Here is a 24373-nt window from a genome sequence, read left to right as displayed (position 1 = left end):
TCGACTCCCACAGCTACACAGCAGAAAGAAAGAATCACTGTCGCTTTTGGCTTGTTATGCCATGATGATGTGTTTGTACATCTCTGTCTATATGTTGGAGACACTGACATAGTAGATAAAACAAAAGCATCTTCCTCGGCTGATGCTGATAATTATTTTAGTGTGTGTTGGACTGTTTACAGTGTACTTCATTTGGAGCCTAATTTTCAAACAGACCAATTTCCACTCTGTTGCATCAATGAAATAGATGCACTCCGGGTATACATTGGTGAAACTGAGATCAGAATCTGGTCAGCAAATTTCCGTCTGATTTCTTTTTCTTTTTCTTTTTTTTTTGTTGTTGTTACTGAGCGGGCTGCAAACTCCAGTGAGCAATACATTTTTGTCCTAGAGTAAGCTTACACGTGTCTGGGTGGTGGTGGGGGGTGTATGTAGTGAGGGCTTTGTAGGTGTGTCTCCTCCCCAATATCACACACTAGTCCCTGTTCCCACCATTTGCTCTGCAGCATCAGCACTGGGAGCCCTGCCAGGAGTCCCCTTGGCTGGGAGTTTCAGGCCCCCGCCAGCTGTTCCCAGAAAGGGCGTAGGCCACAGTTCCCTCCCTGGCTGCCTCGCCGCAGCAGCGACCGCTGAGTCACTGGGGTGGGGGTGCACAGTACTTTGGCCCCATCAGGACTGGGTGAGCATGTCTCTGAGACCGGAAGCGCTTTCGTTCCCCTCACAGCAAGGAGGTTGGAGTCACACATGCCCTGACCTTGGCCGAGCAGTGAGCACAGCAGGTTCTTAAAGGACCACATGATGGCCCTGCTGGGGCATCACAGAGGAGAAGTGAATAACCTGGTTTCTGACCTGTGCATATGCTCAAGATTGCTCTGCAGCCACACAGTTTACAGGGAACATTGCTGCTCAGTAGCCTCTAAATATGTCTATGCAATTTTGAGCATGTAGTTCTGTGGAGTCTGTTATTTGTATACACTCTTAATCGCTTGTATAGAATTGCACATTCAATTGTGTATGCGCGCGCGTGTGTGCGGAGTTACATATACTTAGAGATCCATCCTGCAAGGAGCTGAGTGCTTATGAGGTGGCGTACGTAATACCAGCTGAAACCAATGGTAATTACAGGTACTTGGCACCTGAAAGGATCAGGCATGTAATAAGATGTTGAGCTGATCCCTTGCTAAAAAGGTGACCAGTGATTTTCAAAGTACAGTGAAATTCTGTTGTAAGGATCAGTGTGACTAAAATTGTCGGAGTCATTTCCTCAGAAAGATCATGGTATATAGCATCATAAAACACTCCTCTTCCCAAATCAGAAGCTCATGGAAGCAAATTATTAAGCTTTGGAGAATAGAGCAACTACCAAGCATTCAGTGACGAGGTAGTTAGTCAAGTGGTACCGTAATTGATTATAAGTGGCACTCCACATTTGTGTTTTGTTTTTTTTTTTTATCTGCAGTGCAGTGATGCTCAAAAAGGTGTGACATTCTTTCAGGCCTTTTGGAAATATCAAAGAAAATAAAAGAATACATTTCAATTTGATCCTTGCAACTGAAAGTCCTGTTATGAGTAGAATGAAGGGGCAGACACATCAGCAGAAATAGGAAATGGCTTATGGAAAGTAGGATTTGATCTGTAGCCAAAGGATCACACTGCAAGGAGAGATCAGTCAATCTAAATACCACCGTAACTGCTACTTTCTTGTACTGATGCATAAGAACTAATGGTGGTGGATGCTGTGTGAACTTGTTTTTGGTGTGACTATTAGAGATGGGTGAACCAATTTGCTTAAAATTAAAACTGAGCCTCTTCTGGACCTGGAAATATTTTTAGTTAGTTTTATAAAAACATATTTTTCATTTTTGCCTGCCTGTGAGATTTCTTTTTGTCATGGGGCGAGGGGAGAAATATTAAAATACCAAGAGAATCTCTGTTCTTCTATGATTTCCAGCCAGATTTAGTTTCAAGAGGTCGAGAGAATCATCTGAAGTTTAGGTCACAGGCAGTTTTGGGAAATCTCCCACCAGCGATCACAATATAGACGCAGCTATAATGATCTCAGAAACTTACAGCAGTTTACATTTATTGTATTTTATTTTCAGGTGCAGAAACCTCACATTTCCCAACAGCCTTCCTGAGGTCAGCATTGTTTTCATATTTGTTAACGAAGCCCTCTCAGTGATTCTGCGCTCCATTCATTCTGCTATTGACCGGACTCCTCATCACCTGCTCAAAGAAATTATCTTAGTGGATGATAACAGTAATAATGGTAAGGGCTCTCTTTGAAACACAGTTTTTTCATACAGACTGGATTGTGTATGACTATAAACAAAAAAAATTTCCCTTAAATTTTGTATCACAGACGTCCTGTTAGAATTTCAGATGGTGTGTTTGAGAAATGCCGGAGTATTTCTCTATTTCCACCTCTTTCCCCCCCCCCCCACCCCCCCAGCCGTAGACCCTTCTCCTGGGACAAGTTTTGCCTTCAGATGTGCACAACTACTTGACACTGAAGTCAGTGAGAACAGAGGCGGAGAACAGAACATCATTCCCTAAGTTTAATGTGCTCAGTAGATCCCTGTTAGCTAGAACAATAGGGATGGGAGACATTGGAAAGGATTTGAATGTTTCGTTGCACTCTGCTCTGCTCCCAGGCATCCTCTTAGTCTCTGGGCCCAGAAGCCTGCTCTCTTTTCGCTCCCTGTGCCTCTCTAGTTTTCAGTTGCATACTCTGTCTCTTTTGTGTAAAGCCTATCTTTTTCTTCCTATGCCTCTGTCTCTGTTCCTTGGCTGCTCTCCACCAGGTTGCTAACTCTTTGTTCCTCATGACTGCGCATAGTCTCTCACTACCAGTCCCAATTTCATTGTTTGCTGCTCACCTGGTTCATGTCTGCACGTGGACTTTCCAACCTTCAGGCTGAGGAGCAGGCCAGTTAATTTCCGACATGCTTAGTGCTTTCCTCAGATGATTTTCAGTGGGGCCATGCTGGGCGTTACTTACACGTTTTCATCCTCTGGAACCATCGCAGATGAAATTTTAAATGAGCAGCCCGTGGGACATTTAACTTTCTGAAAGGTTGGGCTCTGCTGGGAGTTAATTTCAAACTCAGAAAATTTAAGTGGGATCAAAATGCATCCTGCTGAAGGGGAATGCCAAATGAAGGGCTTCTGTTCCATTCCGAGCCTAATTACAGCTGTTACATGACTCCCTGTTCCTGCACATTGGGACCCACTACTGAATCGCTGATGTGCTTTGGATTTGTATAGAACAAAGACACAGTAGCAGGCAAAGTAAATAAGCTCCTCTCCCAAGGCTGAAACTCTCCTTCTTTTTCTCTTCCTTTTATTCTGTCTGTCAAGAAAAAACTCAAATCCCAGCTCCAAAAAGACATGCACATAAAACAACTGGATTTATGCTGTTAGCACCAGGGCTGTACAAGAGTGTTTTTAAGTCTGATTCCAGCCCCTGTGAATAACGCTGCATTTAGGGTAAACCACGCCTGACCTAGCTTTTCTTAAAACACCTACTCATGGATCAGAGTGGGCGAGATGTATGCAGAATTTATGCGATGGTGTTCTTGGTTTAGGGCATGATGTGGGATGCAGCAGTGCAATGGAGTGATCAAAAATCACATATAATGAAAAAGCAAACTATGAGAGAACTAAATAAAAGTTTAGTGATCCAGAAACCACTCGTGAACTGGTATATGCTTTTTGGCTTGTTTATGAATTTCATTATGTGGAGCTTGGATGTTGCCTGTCACGTGGCTGTATTGAGACATTTCCACCAGTCTGTAACTTTTTTTTTCTTTTTACTTCCTGCTGTTGTTGGCCATTTGTTTGCGGGGGGTGGGGGGAAGGGTGGGTCTGAATTGAGGATAAGCAATAATGTTGAATGCAGCTTATGTCAGTAGACTTGAATTATGAAACATCGTTATAGAAATTCCGCACTGCATCTTTTCTGTAAGGCTTAATAATATGATGCCCAAAGTACATGGGAGAATTTGTGGGTTTGGTGGTGGTGCTGTAACACAGGAGGTCTGGATTCAAAAGTACTCTGGGATCATCCGTTCCAAAGCCTGGAAGACCAAAGGCAGGTCGTGGAGGAAGTTAAGCATTTGGGTTTAGGAGGCTAATTAGGACTTGATCCCAATCCTGTTGAAGTCGATTACAAAGCTCCTATGGACATCAAATTGGGACTAATATCAGGCCCTTCCTATTGCTGTCTATTATATGGGGTTGCCTAGAGGGAGGTAGTTTTGATTAAATGAGAAGAAGATTATCCCCTAGGAAATCACTGGACCCCTTAAGCACTAAGTCTTCTAGGAAGACCCCATTCACTCAGTCCGTTTTAGCACTGATTATGTACTATGTTATGTTTGGTTTGTGTCTTTATTAGTTTATAAACAGTCCTAAGGACAGGGATCATATTTCCTTAATATATGTTGGAGGTGGCCCCGACCTGCAAATCTGAATCCAGATCAGACTCAGAACATTCCCAATTTGGAGATTTTTGGATTCAAGAAACTCAGCTGTATAGATTTGCCCAGTGCTGTGGCCCTCTAGTACATAATAATAGCAGTGGTTTTGGTACCACTCCACCATTGTTGCCAGTAAAAGAGAAATATTTGACTCTTCTATTCAAGTTTCTATGGTGCTGGAAACAAAGGTAATAAAATATGGACAGTCATTTGTCAGACTTTGATAAATCCCATGCGGATTACATCTGTTTGGGAGCACTGTCGGTATGTCTCTGTAGAGCGAAGGGGAACCCTATAAAACAGGCTAATTTGCAGCAGTGACTCCTAAAGAAAATCTGCCCCAGTGGCTTCTGATTGGGCTCTTGTTCCAAACTCCGTGTTCCACTGTGATACTCTTCCCAGGACTCCCAGAATGATAAGCCAACATGTTACCATTTTACCTCCGCAAGGGAGAGCTGTGCTGAGGCATAAACTGTGTTGGCTCCCTGCCACACCAATCTGTGTACCTCACCAGCGAACTCCTCAAGACTCTGCCAGTATCAACCGTCCTTGCAAGTAACAATCAGTGAACCCCAATTTGAGTTCCACAGAGACTGCACTCTGCAGTATCCAGTCCCTCTCACTGGACACTCAGTAGAAGTTACGTTCGCTTCCTCCAAAGAGACCATTCACACACCATCCTGAGAGGTTAGCTGAGGACTCATTCTTTACCAGTGGTTCTCAAACTTTTTGTAGTGGTAACCCCGTTCACACAGTAACCCTCTGAACATGACCCCCTTTCTTATAGATTAAAAACGGGGGTGGGGGTTAATTTAACGGGGCTCAGGCTGTCAGCCCTGCACCTGGCAGAGCTGAGGCTGTCAGTCCCACCAGGCCCAGGGCTGACAGCTCGTGACCTCTTTACTTTAATGTAACAACACTGAAATGGTTTATAGTAAAACTAAGAAAAACGTTTTACTGTTAAAGAGCAGAGATTTAAGTGATACTAAGTAAGAGGAAAAGAAACAATACAGTTACAAACAAAACAAAAATAACAATTTTTAATGCCTAAAACATAATTCTAGTAAGCTATGTCTTTTCCTGAACAGTGTTCTCACTTACATCAAGCTAACAGCATCTCCAGCCCTTCCTGGTAGGAGGAGCCAACGTTTATAGAATCAGAGGGTGCTGTCCCCTTTGTTCCCTAACTGATGGATAACTAACAGGGTTCACTTTCAAAAGTTTTCTGAACTATAAAATGGAAGAAATGTACTCTTTGAAAAATAAACCCAGACCAAGTTTCTCTCCACTGCTGCTCGTTCTTCGGAGTACCAGTGCCAACCCCCTTTTTCATCCTCTGGTTAACTTGCTTTCTTGATTGACTTGGTTGCTTTGTTTTCCTTAGATCCAAATGTACAGTAAAACCTGCCAGTTGTGACCACTCATGGGAGCAAAAGTGGTCACTTGTAAGAGATGGTCTCTCTTCAAAGGTTTGCACACCAGAGAGCGATGATGTTCCGTGACGTCTGCAAGTAGTCACTTGTGACAGGTGGTCTCTCAGGCAGGTTTTACTCTACTTCCATTGTCTCTGTCTCTGGCCTCACCTTGCTCAATTTACATCGGATACGCATGTAAACAGGAAAAACAACTTTGCTGTGTCTCTGACAAACTAGTCTATGACTAACTTGTTTATTTGTTCTACTTAGGTGCTTGTTTTGGTCTGAACACATTTGAGAAACATATTTCCAACACACATACATAATTCTTTACCTACTAACCGTACATACATCACCCAGTAATATTAATGACCAGAAGAGGGTCATCAGCTTTCATAAGCCCTTCCTTGATACACTTTTATAGTATAATAATAATGTATGCAATCAACTGATTCAATTGTTTATTCTTTGGGTTTCTGATCCCCCTGTTCTATTCCTGGGGCATCTGGACCCTGGAGTTATTCTGGATTCCGCTGCAAAGTTTCCTGGGGAGACAAGAACCTGCAATTGTGGTCTGAAGACTTTCCCTAAACATAGGCACCACACATGTGCCCAGAACTGACTCCGGAATGTCAGGTCTTCCAGTGACGTCACAGGAGCCAGGGCTGGAGATGTCACAGCAGTAGAGTTGATATTTGACTAACATAGAGAAAGTATAGAGAGACCAGACAGGCTGCAAATAAATTAATTCATACATTATTGAATGTCCTTCACTGCCTGGATTCATCTGCAGTAAAGGATTTAAATCAATGCAGCTATGTCAATTTATACTGGCTCAGGACTGGGCCCATGGTATTTTCCTGTTTTTTTAAATCCGAGATGGAATTCTGATCGGTCTTTTACAATGGGCCAAATGCTGCCCGCATATAAGTTGATAGCAAAAACTCATTTATTTCCCAGAATTTGGACTGCTATGACTTTCAGGTAATAGCCTTGTTAACTGTAAAGAAAAAGCAGCAGAGGAACTGGTCTATTTTTTATTCTGTTAGGCTGATTTGGGAAACACAATGTGTGATTATGTTAATGTCTATGTCCAGTTTCTTTATGTTTAGCAACATACGCTATGGTAGTTTTTTCATGCACTTTGGGGTACATCAAGCAAATTGTCTGACTTTTGCTAAACCTCATTGCAGTTCTTCAAGTTCCCCATTAAGCTTAAGTTGACCTCAGTTTATCTTTTTGTGACAACTTCGCCTCTTTTAAGCAAATGTTTGAAGTTAGCAATCTGTGAAAATGCCACAGTGTATGTAATATAGATCTGAAGAAGAGCTCTGTGTGGCTCGAATCCTTGTTTCTCTCAACAGCAGAAGTTAGTCTAATAACAAATATTACCTCACCCACCTTGTATTTCTAAAATGCCACAGTGTCATTTAAAAGAAGAAAAATACATGTAACGGATCCCAAAACTCTGGTTTAATAAAGCAGTTTGCAGTGTTTACATAAAACACTTTGTGTCAACTCTTCCTTGTGGAAATTTCATAAACATAATATTGAAATGTGAAATGTTTCATTCACTGTTCTATAAGGTAATTCTTTGTTAAAATTAAAGTTTAATTAAACCCACAGAAAGCATTCCAACCATTGTGCATGTACATTGTTTTTTGACGTGTGCTTATTATAAACTAAGCCGGTGCTGCTGATTACAAAGAAATTGTGCCAGATTCTGACCTCAGTTACATTAGTCTAAATGTGGAGTAATTCCATTGATCTCAGTGGATTTACAGTGGTGGTAGTGAGATCAAAATCTATTCCGTTTTCTCTAAAGTATGCTGTTTGCATTTCAGAGGTAATTTGTAGATTAGAATTTGGCAAAAATTATAATATAATAAAAAATATATAATTTACACAGTTTTGACTTGAAAACTGACCCAGTTCTCCAGCTGCACCAAAGGTCTGTGCAGTGCAGCTGGAGAGTGGGGGGGGAGAAAAGGTGGTCTTAAAACATCTTTATGCTTCCTCAGTCTCTGGGACTGCTGCTGCTCAAATACAGTTTTAGAGCAGCCATTCTACAACTGGGGCTTGCTGGCATGCAAGTGCTTTGCTCACACCCTTAGCCATTCCTCTCCTGTTTTGGTGGTTGTGGTGGGATAAAGATCTTCTATGCCAATAGAATCCCTACTAGCTATTTAAGCAAGCTTTCCAGCCCCTTGCAGCACAGCAGGGCCAGGGTCTGACCCACTGTGTGTAACACTAATATTTTTCATCTTATGTGCGCTGTACATAAGAAGCTCATTGTTGGCCAGATTGTGCCCTTCTGTTTGATGAAGGTGAGTGGGTGCTTTCACACGTCTAAAATTTGTAGAGCAAAATTTTACATTAAAGCAATAATTATCCTGCCGTATGGCTACTTTTCATATTGCAGTTTGTAATGAACATTGCAGCAGGCTCACATTTCATAAGGTCTCTCTCTTTTTTTTTTGAATCATCACTTACGAATAAAATGTCCTAACGTGTGCAATTTAACAATTCATAGTCTTTGCTCTGAGAATTCTGTGAACACGGCTATTGAATTGCAATAATAATATTTGGTATCATGGTATGCTAATTTTATGACTTGAGTTGTCAAAGAGAATTAGTACAGAATAGAAGAAAGTGGATCGTATGCAACTATATCTCCTTTGAGAGATCTCTGACATAGTCCTCAGAATGCTGAATAAAGGGTTTTTTGGAAATCATTTAGCTGCCTACAGTTCCATTAGAAACCTGCACTTCTCTCTTAGGGTTGTTTATCTGTAAGAGATGCATGGAAAGAGAAAATTGGGTGAATTATTATCTGAACACCACTGATAGGTGTAGATCAGACTTTTGACGTTCACCTATTTTAAACATGTTAACATGATCTAAAGACCGTTTTTCTGCCCAGTGCAGATCAGACAAAACTGTTTGATAGATTCGTTTACAAAATTTGAGTTGAGAGAAACTGTTTGTAAAATGGTTATATTTGATCTACATTGGCCAGGCAAACTGTGTTTGAAAAGTGTTAATATGTTGTTTTCAACCAGGTTCTAGGTTAGTACTAGGGCTGATTGAAAATTTTCTGTTTACTTTTTCAATAGAAAATTGGATTTTAAACTAAACACAGTTATTCATGAAAAGTGCATGCTTTTTATGGAAAAATTTGATTTTTCATTAAAAAAATTGCAGTTTTCAGATTGGCCAAAAAGCAACAAAATTCAATTTGAAAATGCCATGTTTCCTCATGGAATTTGAAGTTTGGGTGTCTCCTGCCACCATTTTCCTCTGTGGGCCCAGTTCCCCATCTGGACTATATCTCCCGTCATGCACCATAACAGCTCAGCAGCAGGGGAGACCGTGGGGCATTATGGAGCTTGGCCCAGAGTAGAAAATGAGGCCAGGAGACAGCCAAACTTAAAATCCCACCAAGGTACCATGGCAGCATTTCCAAATCAAATTTTTTATTTTGAAATTTTCATTTGAAAGCTTGGGTTTTGGCCAAAAGTTTTGGCTTTTTGATATTTGGCTGAAAAGTTGAAATTTTCTCCAGGGAAGAAAAATTTTCTGAAGAACTCTAGTTAATACAGTGAAACAATGCAAATGGGACTTTTGAAGTTCATCCATTGCTATCTATATTCAAATTAGAATTCACCTATTCCTTACTTGGATAAATCTCCCATTGCCTTAAATACTATGCCCCCCTGAATGTTGCTATAGCATTGTGCAGGGTCCATAAAAGCTAGTGAGCCAGCCAGAGTAGCATTCCTCTGGTGCAGGCATTGTGTAAGAACGCCTATGCCATCTAATGCAGTATCCCTTGCAATCTCCAGTGCATGTTAGGCATGGGGCTGAGGGCAGGAGGGAGTGGGGGTGGGGGCCTTAGCATTCAGTACCATGAAGGACTCTGAGCAGCTCTTATTTGTGCGGTTCCTCGGACGTGGCCTAGATAGGATGCAGTAATTTAGAGCATCTCTCTGAGCTGTCTAAATTGTGCCTGAGTCCATTTTGGCCCTGACAGCAGCTGGGAATAGGAGGGCACAAAAGTTGCTTTAAAACTGCAATAGCCACCCTCCCAAACACACATACTTCCCCGAGGCTGTAAGTTTTATGCACATAGCAGAAACTTTCACCCAAACTGAGTAAAACTGAATAAGCACCTTTAGGATTTGTCTCATCATTGCTATTACAGTCTGTCTTCTTGCTAGAGAAAGAGTAACAACTGTTTTCTCTACTTTAGTGCTGCATGGATGTCATATGTGTAGAGGCATGTAAAAATTGAGGAAAAATCAAACTACAAGTATTTTCAAACCTGTTCCATTTTCAATTTTGGGTAATGGTTTGTATTTGGTAAAAGTAGCTTCTTACTTCATCATCCTGCGTTCACTCCCCCTCTACACAAAGGTCTTGATTCTGACTCAAGTTTTACTTACCCCTGACATGGGCAAACTATTAATGAAGTCAGTAGAGATTTGCATGAATAAGTATGGAGTAAGGACCTTAGTCAGAATTTGGTTTAAAGGTATTAAAAGAAGTAGTGGGCTCAGTCATTTGTATTTTTAGATAATTCCTTTAGATCAGGGTGCCCAGCCTACAGCCCACTTGCTGTACATGGCCCACCAAAGCATTTCATAAGGTCTGTGGCCTGCTTCAACATAATATATTACTGGCCGATTCATTAACATTTTGTCTTCGTGTTTACATCATTTTAGTTTTCACAAGTGTGTACATAGGTTGTTTCCCTCTAAATACATATGAAACAAGCTGAACGTAAAATATAAATCAGTACAGGTGACTTATTAAAATATGTAGAATCTGTTTGCTCCACACAAGGTTGTGCTGATGTTCATGTGGCCCTTCTGTGTAATACGGTCAGGCACCAGTGCTTTAAGTGATGTGGGAATGTCAAATTAACCCTTTTCCTCCTTTGAGGGGCACCTTCTGTGCAGACTGTGGTTAGATGCACTGTATAGGTATCAGATCTTTCAATGTTAAAAAACTTATTGTTTTTCCTTTTGCTGCTTTTATACAGCCAAATTATTTTTTCACGTTTAAATAAATATTTTCTGTGGAAAACTGTGGTTTTGCTTAAATATTAGCATTTTGCAGTAAGACAAACAAGTGAATAAACTAAGGCCACACTGCAGAAAGTGTTTTCTCATCCATGGCCAGATGTGTGTCCTGTGTGATGCTTAAAGTGAAGTGCATCCTGGCACATGTGCTGACCACTGCAGATGCCTCTTCAAACACACAACAGACAAAAAAACAGAAACAAACCCTAAACCAGTGACCATCTGCTTCAGCAAACAGGGTCAGACGAAAAAGCTGGCCAGATAACTTGGCAGAGAGCATGGCAGCAGAGGATCACTCTCAAACAACCTGGGAAATCTAGCCCATCAGCATGTTGACTCAGGATGAGGCCTATTATTCTGTGGAGAGAGGAGCTCAAGTGTCCAAGCTTTTGTTCATGGCCATGCGGCAGAAAGCTGTGGAAATGTCTGCTCAGTCCTCTTTCTGGCTGGTTGGTAGGGTATCGTGTGAAGTTTCTGCTGCAAAGGAAGAGGATTGAGATTACCAGCAGGGACGGCTATGGCAGCCTAGAATAATGGGTGAGTGAAACTCTGCTTCCATGTCTGAAGATAAGGCGAGAAAGAGAGTGAAAACAGGTAACAAGAAGAGGTAAACGTTACAGCAGAAAAGAGGCAGGCTGTTGAGGAATGTGGTTATCTGTCCTACCATCCCCTATCCATCCTTCCTCCTTTGCTTCTTTTCAGCCATCATTCTTCTCCATCCACACCTTTGTTTCTCTCACCTTTTTCCTTCCTTCCTTACTCATCCATTCATGTTTCCTGTACCTTATCTTTTAATTCATCCATTTATTTTCCTCTCCTTGTTCCGTTTCCCCAGTCTACCTACTTCCCTTTTTCATGCCCCTGTCTTCATCCCATGTACGACTCCCTTATTAACTCTTCACTTCTGTCTGTCTCCCTGAGACATGCACTCCATTCCCCATGGTCCCAGCCTCCCATTGTCTGCACCTCCCCTTCTTCCGCCTGCTCTCAGTACCTTCTCCCTTCAATTTTGGCCACCTTATTCACCCATTCTATTTTTTCTCATTTTTCTACCTTATCTACCTTCTCCCTTTCCTTTGCTCCACTCTACCCACTCATCCATCCCTCCTCCTGCATGTTTTTCTCCTGTCATCATCCAGCTCCTCCCAGCCTTTACCCTCATTAGTTAATTTCACTTCCCATCTCCCTCACCCATCCCTACATTCTCCCTTCTCCCCTCCTCTATCCCACTCTTACATGACAAGCCTTCACTCATTCTCCCTTCCCCCATTGTCTCAGACCTACACTCCTTTCCTCTACCCCTGTTACCCACTCGTCCCTTCCTCAGCCACCTCCTCACTTCCTTCAACCTTTGTTTCCCCTCACACACGTTTGCCTTCCCTTCTTACTGTCATATAGTCTTCCTTTTTCTTTCTTTTCTTCCATCTCTTTTCTGTTCCCCCCACAATTGCTCTGTCTTTCTCCTTAGCCTTGTCTTCCATTTTCCTACCCTTTGTTTTACTAGCCATTCCTTCATCTACACACACCCCAGTACGTAGATCAGTGGCTCTCAACCTTTTTCATACCATCACCCCATGTTACAACAGAAGAATTCTTTGGAACTCCTTCACATCTAGCCATAAAGAAGTGGAGGGTGATTGCAAACCCTGTTGGGGTGTGACACCCAAGCTGAGAACCTATGTCTTAGATCTCTCTGAGACTAATATTATTATGTGATCATCCAAAAAGATATGATGATCAGTCTTAAAATGGATAATGGATTAAACCATCAGACACTTCATGCTGTTACAGTATTTTTACCTTGTTATCAAGTTACCTTGCTTGTGTATGTTACCTATTCCCAGAAGGAAACAGTTCTATAAATTAAAGTTCCCCACAAGGCCCACGGCATTTTATAATGCTGCTGCAGACCAATAAACACCCTTTTGCAGATGTGGAATTCAGTACAGATAGAATCCAGATGAGTAGTCTTTTCCAGTATCGGAGTTTTCCATCATTTCAGCCTAAATGTAGGCAGAGTGCAGTTGGGAGTTATTTTTTGTAACTATAAATCTTATCACCACACAGTGCTTTTAGTTTTGTTTGCTTTATAATAAGACAGGGCCATTGCCATTAAACTCTGATTTAAGGAGATTGCATTAACAGTATATCTGATTTAAGTGTGGAGGAACTCATTTCAGTGTCACCCCAGCAATATCTTAATGCTGAACTTAATACTAAGGGACGGTAGATAAGCATAGCAGCTTGAGTCTGTGTACTTTACTAATACAGAGGTAAGAGTGGAAAACAGGAATTTAGGAGTGTAATTTCAGCCTCCGTTTTACAATTTACCAATATCTCCCCCTTTTTCCTGAATGAAAGTGAAAGCAATCTAGGTAATAATTCTTCCCCATGATTTTGCATTAGAGTGAATACAAATTTGCCAATTTGTGCTACCAAGGCTGTGCAAAACAGGCCCAACCCGTCATTTTACTGCACCCCTCTTAGTCATGTACACCATTTGTGTAGTGCAGAGGTACTCAGACTGGGGGAGGGCCCTTCTGGTGTGGCACGGAATGTATTCGGGGGGGGGGGGGGAGAAGCTTGGGGGGGGGAGAAGCTTTGGGGGGGGGGAAACCTTACTGCGCACATTTTACCCACAGCAATGAATAACTAGCAAAGCTGATACCTCCAGACGTGTCAGGTCCTCTAGTGATGAGCATTTGTCTCTAGAGGGCGCTGTGCATTTTGACGGATTTCTGTTAACTTGCATTATACAAAGTCGTTGCCAACTGTCCGTTAATCCGTTTGCTTCAATGCAATGAGCACATTTAATTGTAAGCATGGATCACAGTCGCAGTTTTGCTTTTGCTCTTGTTACAATGGGTGGTTGGCTTTTTCGTGAAACAGGAAAAAAAGAAGGCAGAACTGATTCGAGTGAAGCGATGCCACCACAGGAGAGGTAGGGGCATAAACTACTGCAGACACAAAGAAGGGGGGGGCACGGTCAAATAAGTTTGAGAACCACTGGTCTAGTGTATGCAGAGTGGATTTAAACATTACCAAATCAGAGTGGCTGTGGTTTACACCCACTTTGCACTCTCTGAGCACTGGTGTGCGTGTCTGTGCAAAGTGCACGCTATTGACCGGTCAGGTCCACAGTTTGGTTTTTTGACCCAATGCAGTGAGTGGTTTCATAGTGATTAAATACAGAGAGTGTTTACCCAGCTCTAACATTTGAGGGGGAGGGGGATGTGCGGGTGGCTACTTCTCAGCCTGACGGTTGTAAAAGGAAAAAAAATGTCTAATTGAGAAAAAAAACTGAAGCATACCATCGCTTTTGGGAGGCTATATGAGCACTGTGTTTACTGATAATTTGTGGATTAGGAACTGTTGTATCCTAGATTGATTATCAGCACGCACTCAGCTACCGAAGAGTCTGAGATTGAAGTAGTGAAGAGGCTCTTCTCTAGCTGTTCAAAAGACCTAGTGACAGCAAGTCAGCTTATTCACTGTGGGTGAAATCTACTTCCGTAGTTTTCAGCCTTGTCTTCACTGGGGAATAAAAGGTGCATTATTAACTCATGTTAGCTAACTTGAGGTAAAATCTTAGTGATTACGAGGCAGTTTGTAGTTTTCAAACAAGTTATTGGTTCAAGTTGTGAGAGCTCTGGTGGTGAGTAGGAGAGATAACCCACCCCCCCACCTTCCCCACTCCCAGCCCATGGCAAAAGTATGGGACTGTATTAAGGACTCCCTGTAGCAGATAGACTGGGTAGAAGCTGAAAGCCCTTCCACACCATGGCTATCCCTTTTGATGGTCTAAACTGCTGGTGGAATGGACAGTGTGAACAATCTTTAAAGGAAAACAGGACCTTGCACTGCGCCCCTGTAATGAACTAACAGCCGATGGAGGGTGTAGAGCCAGCTGTGTGCAGGGAAGAGGGATGGATGCTCGGCACTGTGGGCTAGAGCCAACTGTGTGCTGGGGGAGGGGTCAGGAGCCAGCTTTGGACAGGGAGGGGGAGAGGTGCTGTGGTTGCTGCTGAGAGGTTAAGCCAAGCCGAAACCTGTGTGAGAAGGGGAGAAGCTGGTGGTGAGTCTCGCAGCATTCAGCCTCTTTCCTGTGCCCTGGGGAGGAGTCAGGTGTCTCCTGGCAGAAATCTGATGACCCCGCCCACTCTCTGCTTAGTGATTCCTGAGTGAAGAGCCATTTCATGAAAAACCATGGCAATTTCTGGAAAACACTAGCCCCGCTCATGAACAAGTCAAATAGGACTCTGAGGTAATGCTGCTTCCTGTCTTGCCTTGTGCTGGTAGCTGTTTTTTCATCCGAGTGTTTCTTTCTCTGGGGCGCTGACAACACATCTGGATGAGGATGTTTGCCATGACAGCTGAGAAAAGGATTGAAGGCTGGTTGTCATCCGTGTACTAATGACATTGGAGCCCAAGGACAATACACATGAAGTCTCTGCAGGATAATGAGCAATTGCTCATCACTATTCTGGGATCTTTTGGAAAGAATGATTGTGGCCAGTTTAGAACTCCTTTGCAACCCCCTACCAGGTCGTATTATGTGATTTGGGAGCACTTTGAGGACAGCAATTTTGAAACCTTGCTGTTAGATTCAGAAGAATGAACAGATCAATATGATCTCTGTCCACAGCCACGAGGAAGTCATCCACTAGTGCTGCCAAAGCTATGTGCCCTGAATTTCACTAGCACTGATGAGTTAGGGTGCAACTCATGTCCCTCAAGGCATCTAGAGCACCAAAATCTGTTCAGGACAGTGAGGTGGCCCTGTCTTTTTTTTCTAAGTTTGTTACCCTATGGAACCAAGAAACTGTTTCTATACAGCTGATTTCTTTTTAATTTTTTTTAATCAGTGAAGAGACATATGTAGAAATTTCACAACTGGTGGGACTTGTGTTAAAAGATTCCAATAATGTGAATTGTTGCAAGGATGAATGGCCTATTTAAAAAGCAATGGAAAATTATTTTTCTCTTTTTCATTCAAGAAATGTGATATATGCAAGAGTTTGTCTGAGGAAAAAGAAATCTTTAGTATTAGAAAGACACATAAGATTTAATGGGCTCCTCTTTATAGCAAGTGAGGAATACATCAGATGAAACCTAAATTAATTTTCCTTTATCTTCTCATCCTTTTCTAAGTACATTTATCTTCAAAAGAGGAGGAAGAAGAAAGATGAATTTCAGAGAATTAATTCCGAGTTTTCAGTTCCCATCTGTGATAAAACTGCTAAAAATTCAAATAATTTAACTTTAGGACTCATCTGGACACCCTTATCTTAGGGAGGAGCACAAGGTTCACTAATAATTCATGAACCAGGTTTGGTACCTGCAGGTCTATTTGGAATTTAATATTTGAAAGCTTTCACCAAATATTTCAGAAGAATGAACTTTGGGTTATGGGTTGTTTTGTGAATTGTTTACAAACTGTTGATTTCAGTTGTTCCCTATTCATTATTTGCAGTGTGTCATTGATCATATAATAATGTTTCTGCTCCCGGATTAGTTAAAAGAAATGTCCTAACAAATACTGAATAGCACACTTCCAGCAGAAGTTTGGGCAACTTTCAGGTTAGGCAGACGTTTTCGTGAATTCCTACTGGTAACTGAATATTCATGAAGAATGAACAGTGTGATACTATGAATACAATAATGCATATATATATATATATATATATAAATATATGTCTAAAACCTTGTGTCACTGATATAAAACTTAGATGGGCACATTAGAATATATATTCATGAGTTTGAAATTAAAACAGTAAAAGCTAAAGAGTTGGAGGCTTGGCTTTGGGGACGGCAACATTGTTCCCCTCCAGCCTCACTGAGCTTAAGTGGAAAAAATATTGTCTTGTCATAAAACCTCCTCAAAGGATTTATGAGGCTGGCCATGACAAGGGCAGTCCTTGGTCGCACAGCTCAAGGGAACCCTGCTTCTGGAGTCTAAGCAGGGGACCACCAAGGACTAGAGCTAGTGTGAAGGTACAGGTTTCTGCATACTAATGGCTCTGGCCTCCTGTTGATATACCATGATTTCCACAGATCCCTAGGTAACTCATGCTTTGGAGTGGGTCCTGTAACCTATTCCGGGGAGTTGGGAGGCAAGTCTTGCACCCCTGATGAAATGATAGGGAAGGAATTCTGAGTGGAGGGTGCTTTGGAGACTTATTTCTCATAAACCCACACTGTGAGGTGGTCACTGTGGCATACCATGATGAGATGCTCCTGAAATTTGGAATTTGTTTAAAACAAATGACCTTACATATTTGATGCCATTCATACTGCAGCAAAGAAGAATAAATGTTGCTCCAAAGCCTCAAATGTTTGTGAGACCAGTTGAAGGGTAATTCACTTTCCCTCAGATCATGGGAGATTTGTCTGCAATTCAAAGTTATATATTCCAATTATTGATATGAACTTCTGCAGAATTCTGATGAGTGCCAAATAATAAGGCAACATGAATAATTGTTTTCATCTGTATGTAGAGAATATCTTGATGGGATTACAAAGTATTGTCAAGTCTCTCAAGATTGCTTACTGCCAGCTGTTGTGTTGTTCCTTTGCTCTTAAACAGCACAGTCCTTTGGCCCAGTGCCTACCTAATCATTGTTTAATGCTTAGAAAGATGCAATCTTACATTTGAGGCAGTCTTTTCAGGCAATAAAAAATACCAACCGATTTGCATGCAGTTGGAATAATTGGAAAAATAGAAAAGCAGAAGAAAATGATGTGCAAACAGTATTGTGCTTTATGAAGCTGAAAAAATACCATATACCTAATCGAATTACAACAAAGACTTAGGAAGCTTAAAGACGTTTATACAGCAAAGCACATGGTCTGTCAGTTTCACATACTGTAGAGTGATTATAGTTCCCACCTTCTTGTCCTGCTCTCTTGCCGGACAAATATGCACAATACTGTGCAAGTGGAAAGAAACAGATCATCTAAAATTAAAAACAAATTGACGAAATCTTCTGCCAGTAAATAGTTTTAAGATGGTAAAAAATGATTTTTAATACTCACTAAAAAAAATAAGTCTGGTGTACTGATGTCAGTCTCATGAAGAACTACAGGAGTTGATCCTGCAACCTTTTATGGAAATAGTTGCATTAAAACCAATGAGATAGTGGGGGAAATTTTCAAAGGCCAGATGGCAGCTAGGTGCCTAATTCACATTGGTGTATGCTAATATTCATTGTGACATGAACAGCAATTTAGAGATTCAAGGTTTAGTATGTTGGCTTTTCTAAAAATCACATTGGGCTGAAACTTGAGATACAGTAGAACTTCAGAGTTATGAACACCAGAGTTATGAGCTGACCAGTCAATCACTTGGAACTGGAAGTACACAATCAGGCAGCAGCAGAGACCTCCCCTCCCCCCAAAAATACAGTATTGTGTTAAAACGTAAACTACTTAAAAAAAAAGAGAGCAGCATTTTTCTTCTGTATAGTAAAGTTTCAAAGCTGTATTAAGTCCATGTTCAGTTGTAACTTTTAAAAAAAACATAAAATTTGTTCTGAGTTATGAACATTTTAGAGTTACAAACAACCTCCATTCCCGAGGTGTTTAACTCTGAGGATCTACTGTATAAGTTGTCACATAAGCAAATCCCAGTGTTAAATAGTTGAAAATTACTCCTAATCGGGGCTAGCAGAGGAGTCTGTGACTGGCACTTCTGCCCAAAGCCAATTCTTGGCTGAAGTTTCAGCCCTTTGGGCTACTTTCAGGCTGCTCTAATCTAGAATAGGAGTCCACAGGGGCTGTAGCAGGGTCAAGGAAGTGCAAAACTGATTATATATTGTGTGCAGATTAGCTACATTCCAGGCTCTAGCCCAGTGAGAGTCAAGAGTGCCGTGCACCTTTCAGAATCAGGCCCAGTGGTATTTCGAAATATATGAAAATAAACCTCAGGGAGGATAAATTAACAAAATGGTTTGTTAAGCTAAACGTCATTTCATATCATAAAGGAAGCAGGCTGAGAGAACAACTGGAGATATGATTTAGTTACAGTAAAAAGGAAAGATGACCTAATCAGTGAAAGGCTTTCTTTTTAATGGAAAGTACTCTGGAATAATATGCCCGTTTCATCAGAACGTATCTAACCGAGCTTAATCAGCTGCCGATTACTGCACAATAGCTCAATCACACTTAGAATGTTGGTCAAGATGAAAAAAGGTGAAGGAATTATTCAGTGGAATTACAGGAAGGATTCAGTAGTTCATTTGACTATAAAAATGTTCAGTGTGTGGAACATTTTGGTTTAAGAATTGGGTTGCTTAGAGCAGTACTGAAACATAAGGTCTCGGTTTTCCCCAATGTATTGTGACAAAGTTCCTGTGCTACCTTGGTGGGTCTTTCACTTATTGGTGGATTTGCTCGCCTTGGAGCTTCACAGCAGCCCTCACGTTGGCTGTTTTTGTGAACCCACAGTCCAGGTCGACGACTCCTGTGTCTGACCAGGAGTTGGGAGGATTTGGGGGGAACCCGGGGTCGCTCTCGACTGCGGGTTTCAGCCCAGTGCCCTGTGGAATGCAGCTGTCTAGAGTGCCTCCTGGAACAGCTGTGTGACAGCTACAACTCCCTGGGCTGCTTCCCCATGGCCTCCTCCCAACACCTTCTTTATCCTCACCATAGGACCTCCCTCCTGGTGTCTGATAATGCTTGTACTCCTCAGTCCTCCAACAGTATACGTTCTCACTCTCAGCTCTTAGCGCCTCTTGCTCCCAGCTCGTCACGTGCACACCACAAACTGAAGGGAGTTCTTTTGTTAAAACCCAGGTGCCCTGATTAGCCTGCCTTAATTGATTGTAGCAGCTTCTTGATTGGCTGCAGGTGTTCTAATCAGCCTGTCTTAATTTTCTCCAGAAGGTTCTGGATTGTTCTGGAACCTTCCCTGTTATCTTACCAGGGAAGAGGGACCTACTTGAAGGCAGATATATTAGCCCCAGGTCTATTACTCTCCTGTAGCCATCTGGCCCGGCCCTGTCACACCTGCCACTTATTCATTATTTCAGTGGGTGACCCTGATTCTTTAGTTATGTGAAGGAGTAAATAATGCTTTCTTATTTACTTTCTCAACACCAGTCATGATTTTATAGACCTCTCTTATATTCCCTCTTAGTTGTCTCTTTTCCAAGCTGAAAAGTCCCAATCTTTCTAATCTCTCCTAATATGGAAGTTGTTCCATACCCTTAATATTTTTTGTTGCCTTTTGTATCTTTTTTCTAATTCTAAAGCATCTTTTTTTTTAAACGGGGTGACCAGAACTGCATGTGGTATTCAAGATGTGGGCGTACCATTGATTTATATAGTGGCATTATGATGGTTACTGTCTTATTTTCTATCCCTTTCCTAACATTTTTTGACTGCAGCTGTACGTTGAGCGGATGTTTTCCCACTAGAACTTTCTCTTGTGCTCTACAGTGATCCAGCTATCAATGTATTTGAATAATTACAGAGATTTGAATAATTTTCATTCATACAATGCTCAAAGGGTTTGCTTTTGATTTGGAGTGTCGTGCCCAGTGTGTGCAAAATGACAAGTCGCTGCTACCCAACAGTGTGGTGTGAAATCCCGCCGCCTCCTTAGCTTTATTTCTGGGGAGTTGTGTTTTTTAGCTGCTTTGGCAGTTCGTTTAAACAGACAAATAACTTTATTTCCTCATCACTAAACTTGTTTCACAGTCTAATGTTAACTTCTCTGAAAGGAATCCAGACATATATTGTATATGTAGTCAAAATAATACTTAAATGCAAGAGAGATGGTGCAGAGAATTACTGCTAGAAGCAGTATCATTTCATCTTTATGAAAATATAATAGAGGCAAAAAAACAAGACACCGACGGGAGCTCTTTTGATTATGTATTTATTATTTTGTATTGCTGTTGTGCTGCGGGGTGTTGGTGGCTGCCAGCAAGTGTGTTTGACCTATCGGCAGTCAGAGACGTCACTGAAGCTGACCGGTGTGTTAGCCACCATTCATTCATGCTAACTGAGAGAGCAATTAAATATTCCTTTGTTTAGTGATTGCTGAAACAATAGTAGCCACCCGAACTCTAAGTCCAGCACGGAAGGCCTGACAAGAACTAACTCAGATTTCCCAGGGACTGATTGGTGGAGCTGTATGTGTCTGTGTATATCAGTATGAGAAAGGGAGGAGAAAGCCAGTGATGTGTGGCCCTGAGAAGGAGCAGAGACAGAGCTCCTTGGGGTACAGGATGGGCTGGAAAGCAGGCTTGGATTTCTGGGCACAGAAACTGCCTGCTGCTGTTTGTTTCTACTGTGTTCAGGGAAGCAGAACTTCATGGATACTCTTTGTCAATAAACAACATTGTACCAAAGAAATAAGTAACTTGTATTCTGAATTTCTCCCCCTAAAGGAAACAACCTCGCAAGGCCCCAAATATTCGCTAACTACTCAAGTCAAGGGGCATCATTATGATAGGACCCAGAGGCCCTAAGTTCATGATCCCATTGTGTTAGGCACTGTACAGAAACATAGTAAAAGACAGTTCCTGTCCCAAAGAGTTTACAATCCAAATAGACTAGAAAGATAAAAGATGTATTTATTATTCTCATTTTATAGATGTGGAGCTGAGACACTGATGTGTTAAGTGACTTGCCCAGGGTCTCACAGGAAATGTTTGGCAGATCTTCTGAGTCCCGGTCCAGCACCTGAACCATAAGACCATCATTTCTATCTTTCCTTTTACTCCACAGATGCTTCTGTATTTGTACATTGGTTAGGACAATGGGCCCTGATTACCACTGGGAACTCTGAGCACTGCCACATATAAATAATAATAATAATAATGAGAATGAGTGCATTTCAGCTGTACGTTTTCATTCCACGTATTGCATTGTCGCATGCACTCATCTTTGAGCCAAAGCTGCAGTACTTATTGGTTAAAAAGGAATAATCTTTTAATTAGGAAATGATTCTTTTCTGTTGTGATCACTATTCTTGCTTTCAGAGGAACAGCCGTGTTAGTCTGTATTCGCAAAAAGAAAAGGAGTACTTGTGGTACCTTAGAGACTAACCAATTTATTTGAGCATGAGCTTTCGTGAGCTACAGCTCTGAGCTGTAGCTCACGAAAGCTCATGCTCAAATAAATTGGTTAGTCTCTAAGGTGCCACAAGTACTCCTTTTCTTTATTCTTGCTTTGTTTTGCTGAGCAAGGAGGAGAAATTGCAGAACCTTTTGAGCAGAGAAAGAAAGGTGTTGTCAGAGCAAAGAGAAAGCTGCAGGTGTGGGGGAAGCACAATAGTTAATTTTTTTTCTGTCCTCCTCCCCTTCCTCTTTGAAACACTGGTTTAAAAAATAAAAGTTCGTGGGGAAATAATTGGGTTTTCTTTCCAGACATATTTTTAAAATATGAAGTTTACATAGTGTAACGACTACTTCGTTCATTACTGCAATAATATAATACTTACTTATGCAAGCAATTGTGAATATAGCCCTTTATATGATGTTTTATGTGCTCATGCTTCATTTTATGGCACATTAATTAATATCCAATGGCAAATGAGGTTTTGGTGATAATACCGTGCGCTTAACTGTTGCACACACTTCCTCTCTAAGTGTTTTATGCTTCTGTTTACATTCCTACCTTTTTGTCTGTCTTGTCTATTTAGAGTTTGACTACGCAGGCAAGTTTTACCAGCTACAGTGATATAATTATACCACTCCAGATATAGTTGTGCCTGTCTGCCTTAATTGTTCCGAGAAAGTCCCTGTTTGTTCTGGAACCTTCCCTGTTACCTTACCCAGGAAAAAGGGACCTACTTAGCCTGGGGCTAATATATCTGCCCTCTATTACTCTCCTTTAGCCATCTGGCCCGACCCTGTCATGGTATGTTGTGTTATAACGTAAAGATGTGGATTTTACTGCATTTAGTAATGTTAAATTTTGGGGGCTTCGCTTACACCACTGTAAATCTGGAGTAATGCCAGTGAAATAAATGGAGTTGCACTGAGGTGAGAACATAATCTGGCTCTAAAGATTTGTCCGCACAGCGCCAGCAGCACAGGTCAGAGGAATGTGATTTGTAAAGTGCACTAATGTGCTGCACTTCAACTGCCCTGCGTAGACCATGCTGGCGTGCTCTAAAAGATGCCCACTTTGCATTAACATAGTAGAGTTTGAAATGTGACTACATCAATGTGAACTAGGTATCTTTTACACTAGGTCTACACTGGATCCTAGGGGTGTGATTCTACTGATCATGTACACATATTCACGCTTGCTCATCAAGCTAGAGCAGTGTAGTTGCAGTATCCTGGATAGTGTCAGCAGAGGCACGGGTTAGCCATGCCAAGTACATATGCACCAGTTTCAGGTGGGTTTGTACTTGGCATGGCTCAGCCGTGCCTCTGCTGTCCATGCCTGTGCTACCTTGGCTACAGTGTTATACTCATGGTAGCTTGACAGGAGGTAGTGGGAGCATGTGTACACGATCAGGAGAATCACACTCAGAGCTTGTGTGTAGATGTAGTCAGTCCCAGAGAGTGCCAGCAGAGTCTACATGGGGTTGTTAGAGGGCAGCACATTAGAGTGCTCTAAGAACATCACCCTTCTAGTGCACTTTGCTGATACTGTGTAGACAAGCCCTAGGTCCTGTTTAGATTCTAAAAATCCTGTTTAGATTCTATTGAAGTTTTGCCTAACTAATCAGATTTAGGACTATTGTGATTTTAGTGGGTATTACCATGGAGTGCATGTGCGTATTCAAAGGCTTGCTATGCTAGCCAAAGTTCCCAGTCATTCTGCTTGCAGGGTGCTGAGTGAGACACAATAAGTCTGTCTGACTGGAAGAGCAAATGTGGGAGCTGCAATTGCTATATCCTTTAAAGGTGTAGCATAGTCCTAGTGTACAGGGGAAGGATGGTTCAGGGGTTAGGGCAGTAACCTTGTACTTGGGAGATCTGGGTTCATGTTTCTTTTCCATTTCAGACTTCCTGTCTGACCTTGGGTGAATTGCTTAGCCTCTGGGTTTCTCATCTCTAAAAAGGGGATCATAGTGCATCCTTGCTTCACAGGGGTGTTGTAAGAATAAACACATAAAAGATTGCGTAGTGCTCAGATACTACAATAGTAGGGACTTGTGATGGAGTGGACTAAGCCCAGAGGCCTCAGTGTCCTGCCACACCCGTCCCAGAAAAGGAACAGAAGAAAAGTACTCCAAGCAGCCTAAAGTGGCTGTAGGGAGCAGTCAGTCAGGGCTCAGGAAGGTCAGATAAAAGGAGATGCAGAAACACAGTTGGCTCATTGCTGGAGCCAGAGGAGTGCAGGTGGTGCTCCTGGCTGGCCAAAGGGAACTACAGCACCACCGACAGCTCAGTGCGGGTAGGGACTGGGGAAGGGAGGAAGAACTCTT

The 24373-nt window shown here is 41.8% G+C and overlaps 1 protein-coding gene across 3 annotated transcripts in view; it reads left to right on the top strand.

The window, feature by feature from the left end:
- The window catches only part of GALNT18 (polypeptide N-acetylgalactosaminyltransferase 18), a 389415-nt gene that overhangs the window by 197849 nt on the left and 167193 nt on the right, over positions 1-24373 (top strand). For all 3 annotated transcript variants that reach the window (XM_073347598.1, XM_073347597.2, XM_073347599.2), the window contains exon 3: positions 2103-2269. In XM_073347598.1, coding sequence (XP_073203699.1) covers positions 2103-2269 — 167 coding nt within the window. The remainder of the gene's footprint in view (positions 1-2102; positions 2270-24373) is intronic.

Source organism: Lepidochelys kempii, chromosome 6, assembly GCF_965140285.1.
Source record: "Lepidochelys kempii isolate rLepKem1 chromosome 6, rLepKem1.hap1, whole genome shotgun sequence".
Lineage (NCBI taxonomy): Eukaryota > Metazoa > Chordata > Testudines > Cheloniidae > Lepidochelys > Lepidochelys kempii.
The sequence above is the reverse complement of the archived record's forward strand: the minus strand, read 5'-3'. Positions and strand labels throughout refer to the sequence as shown.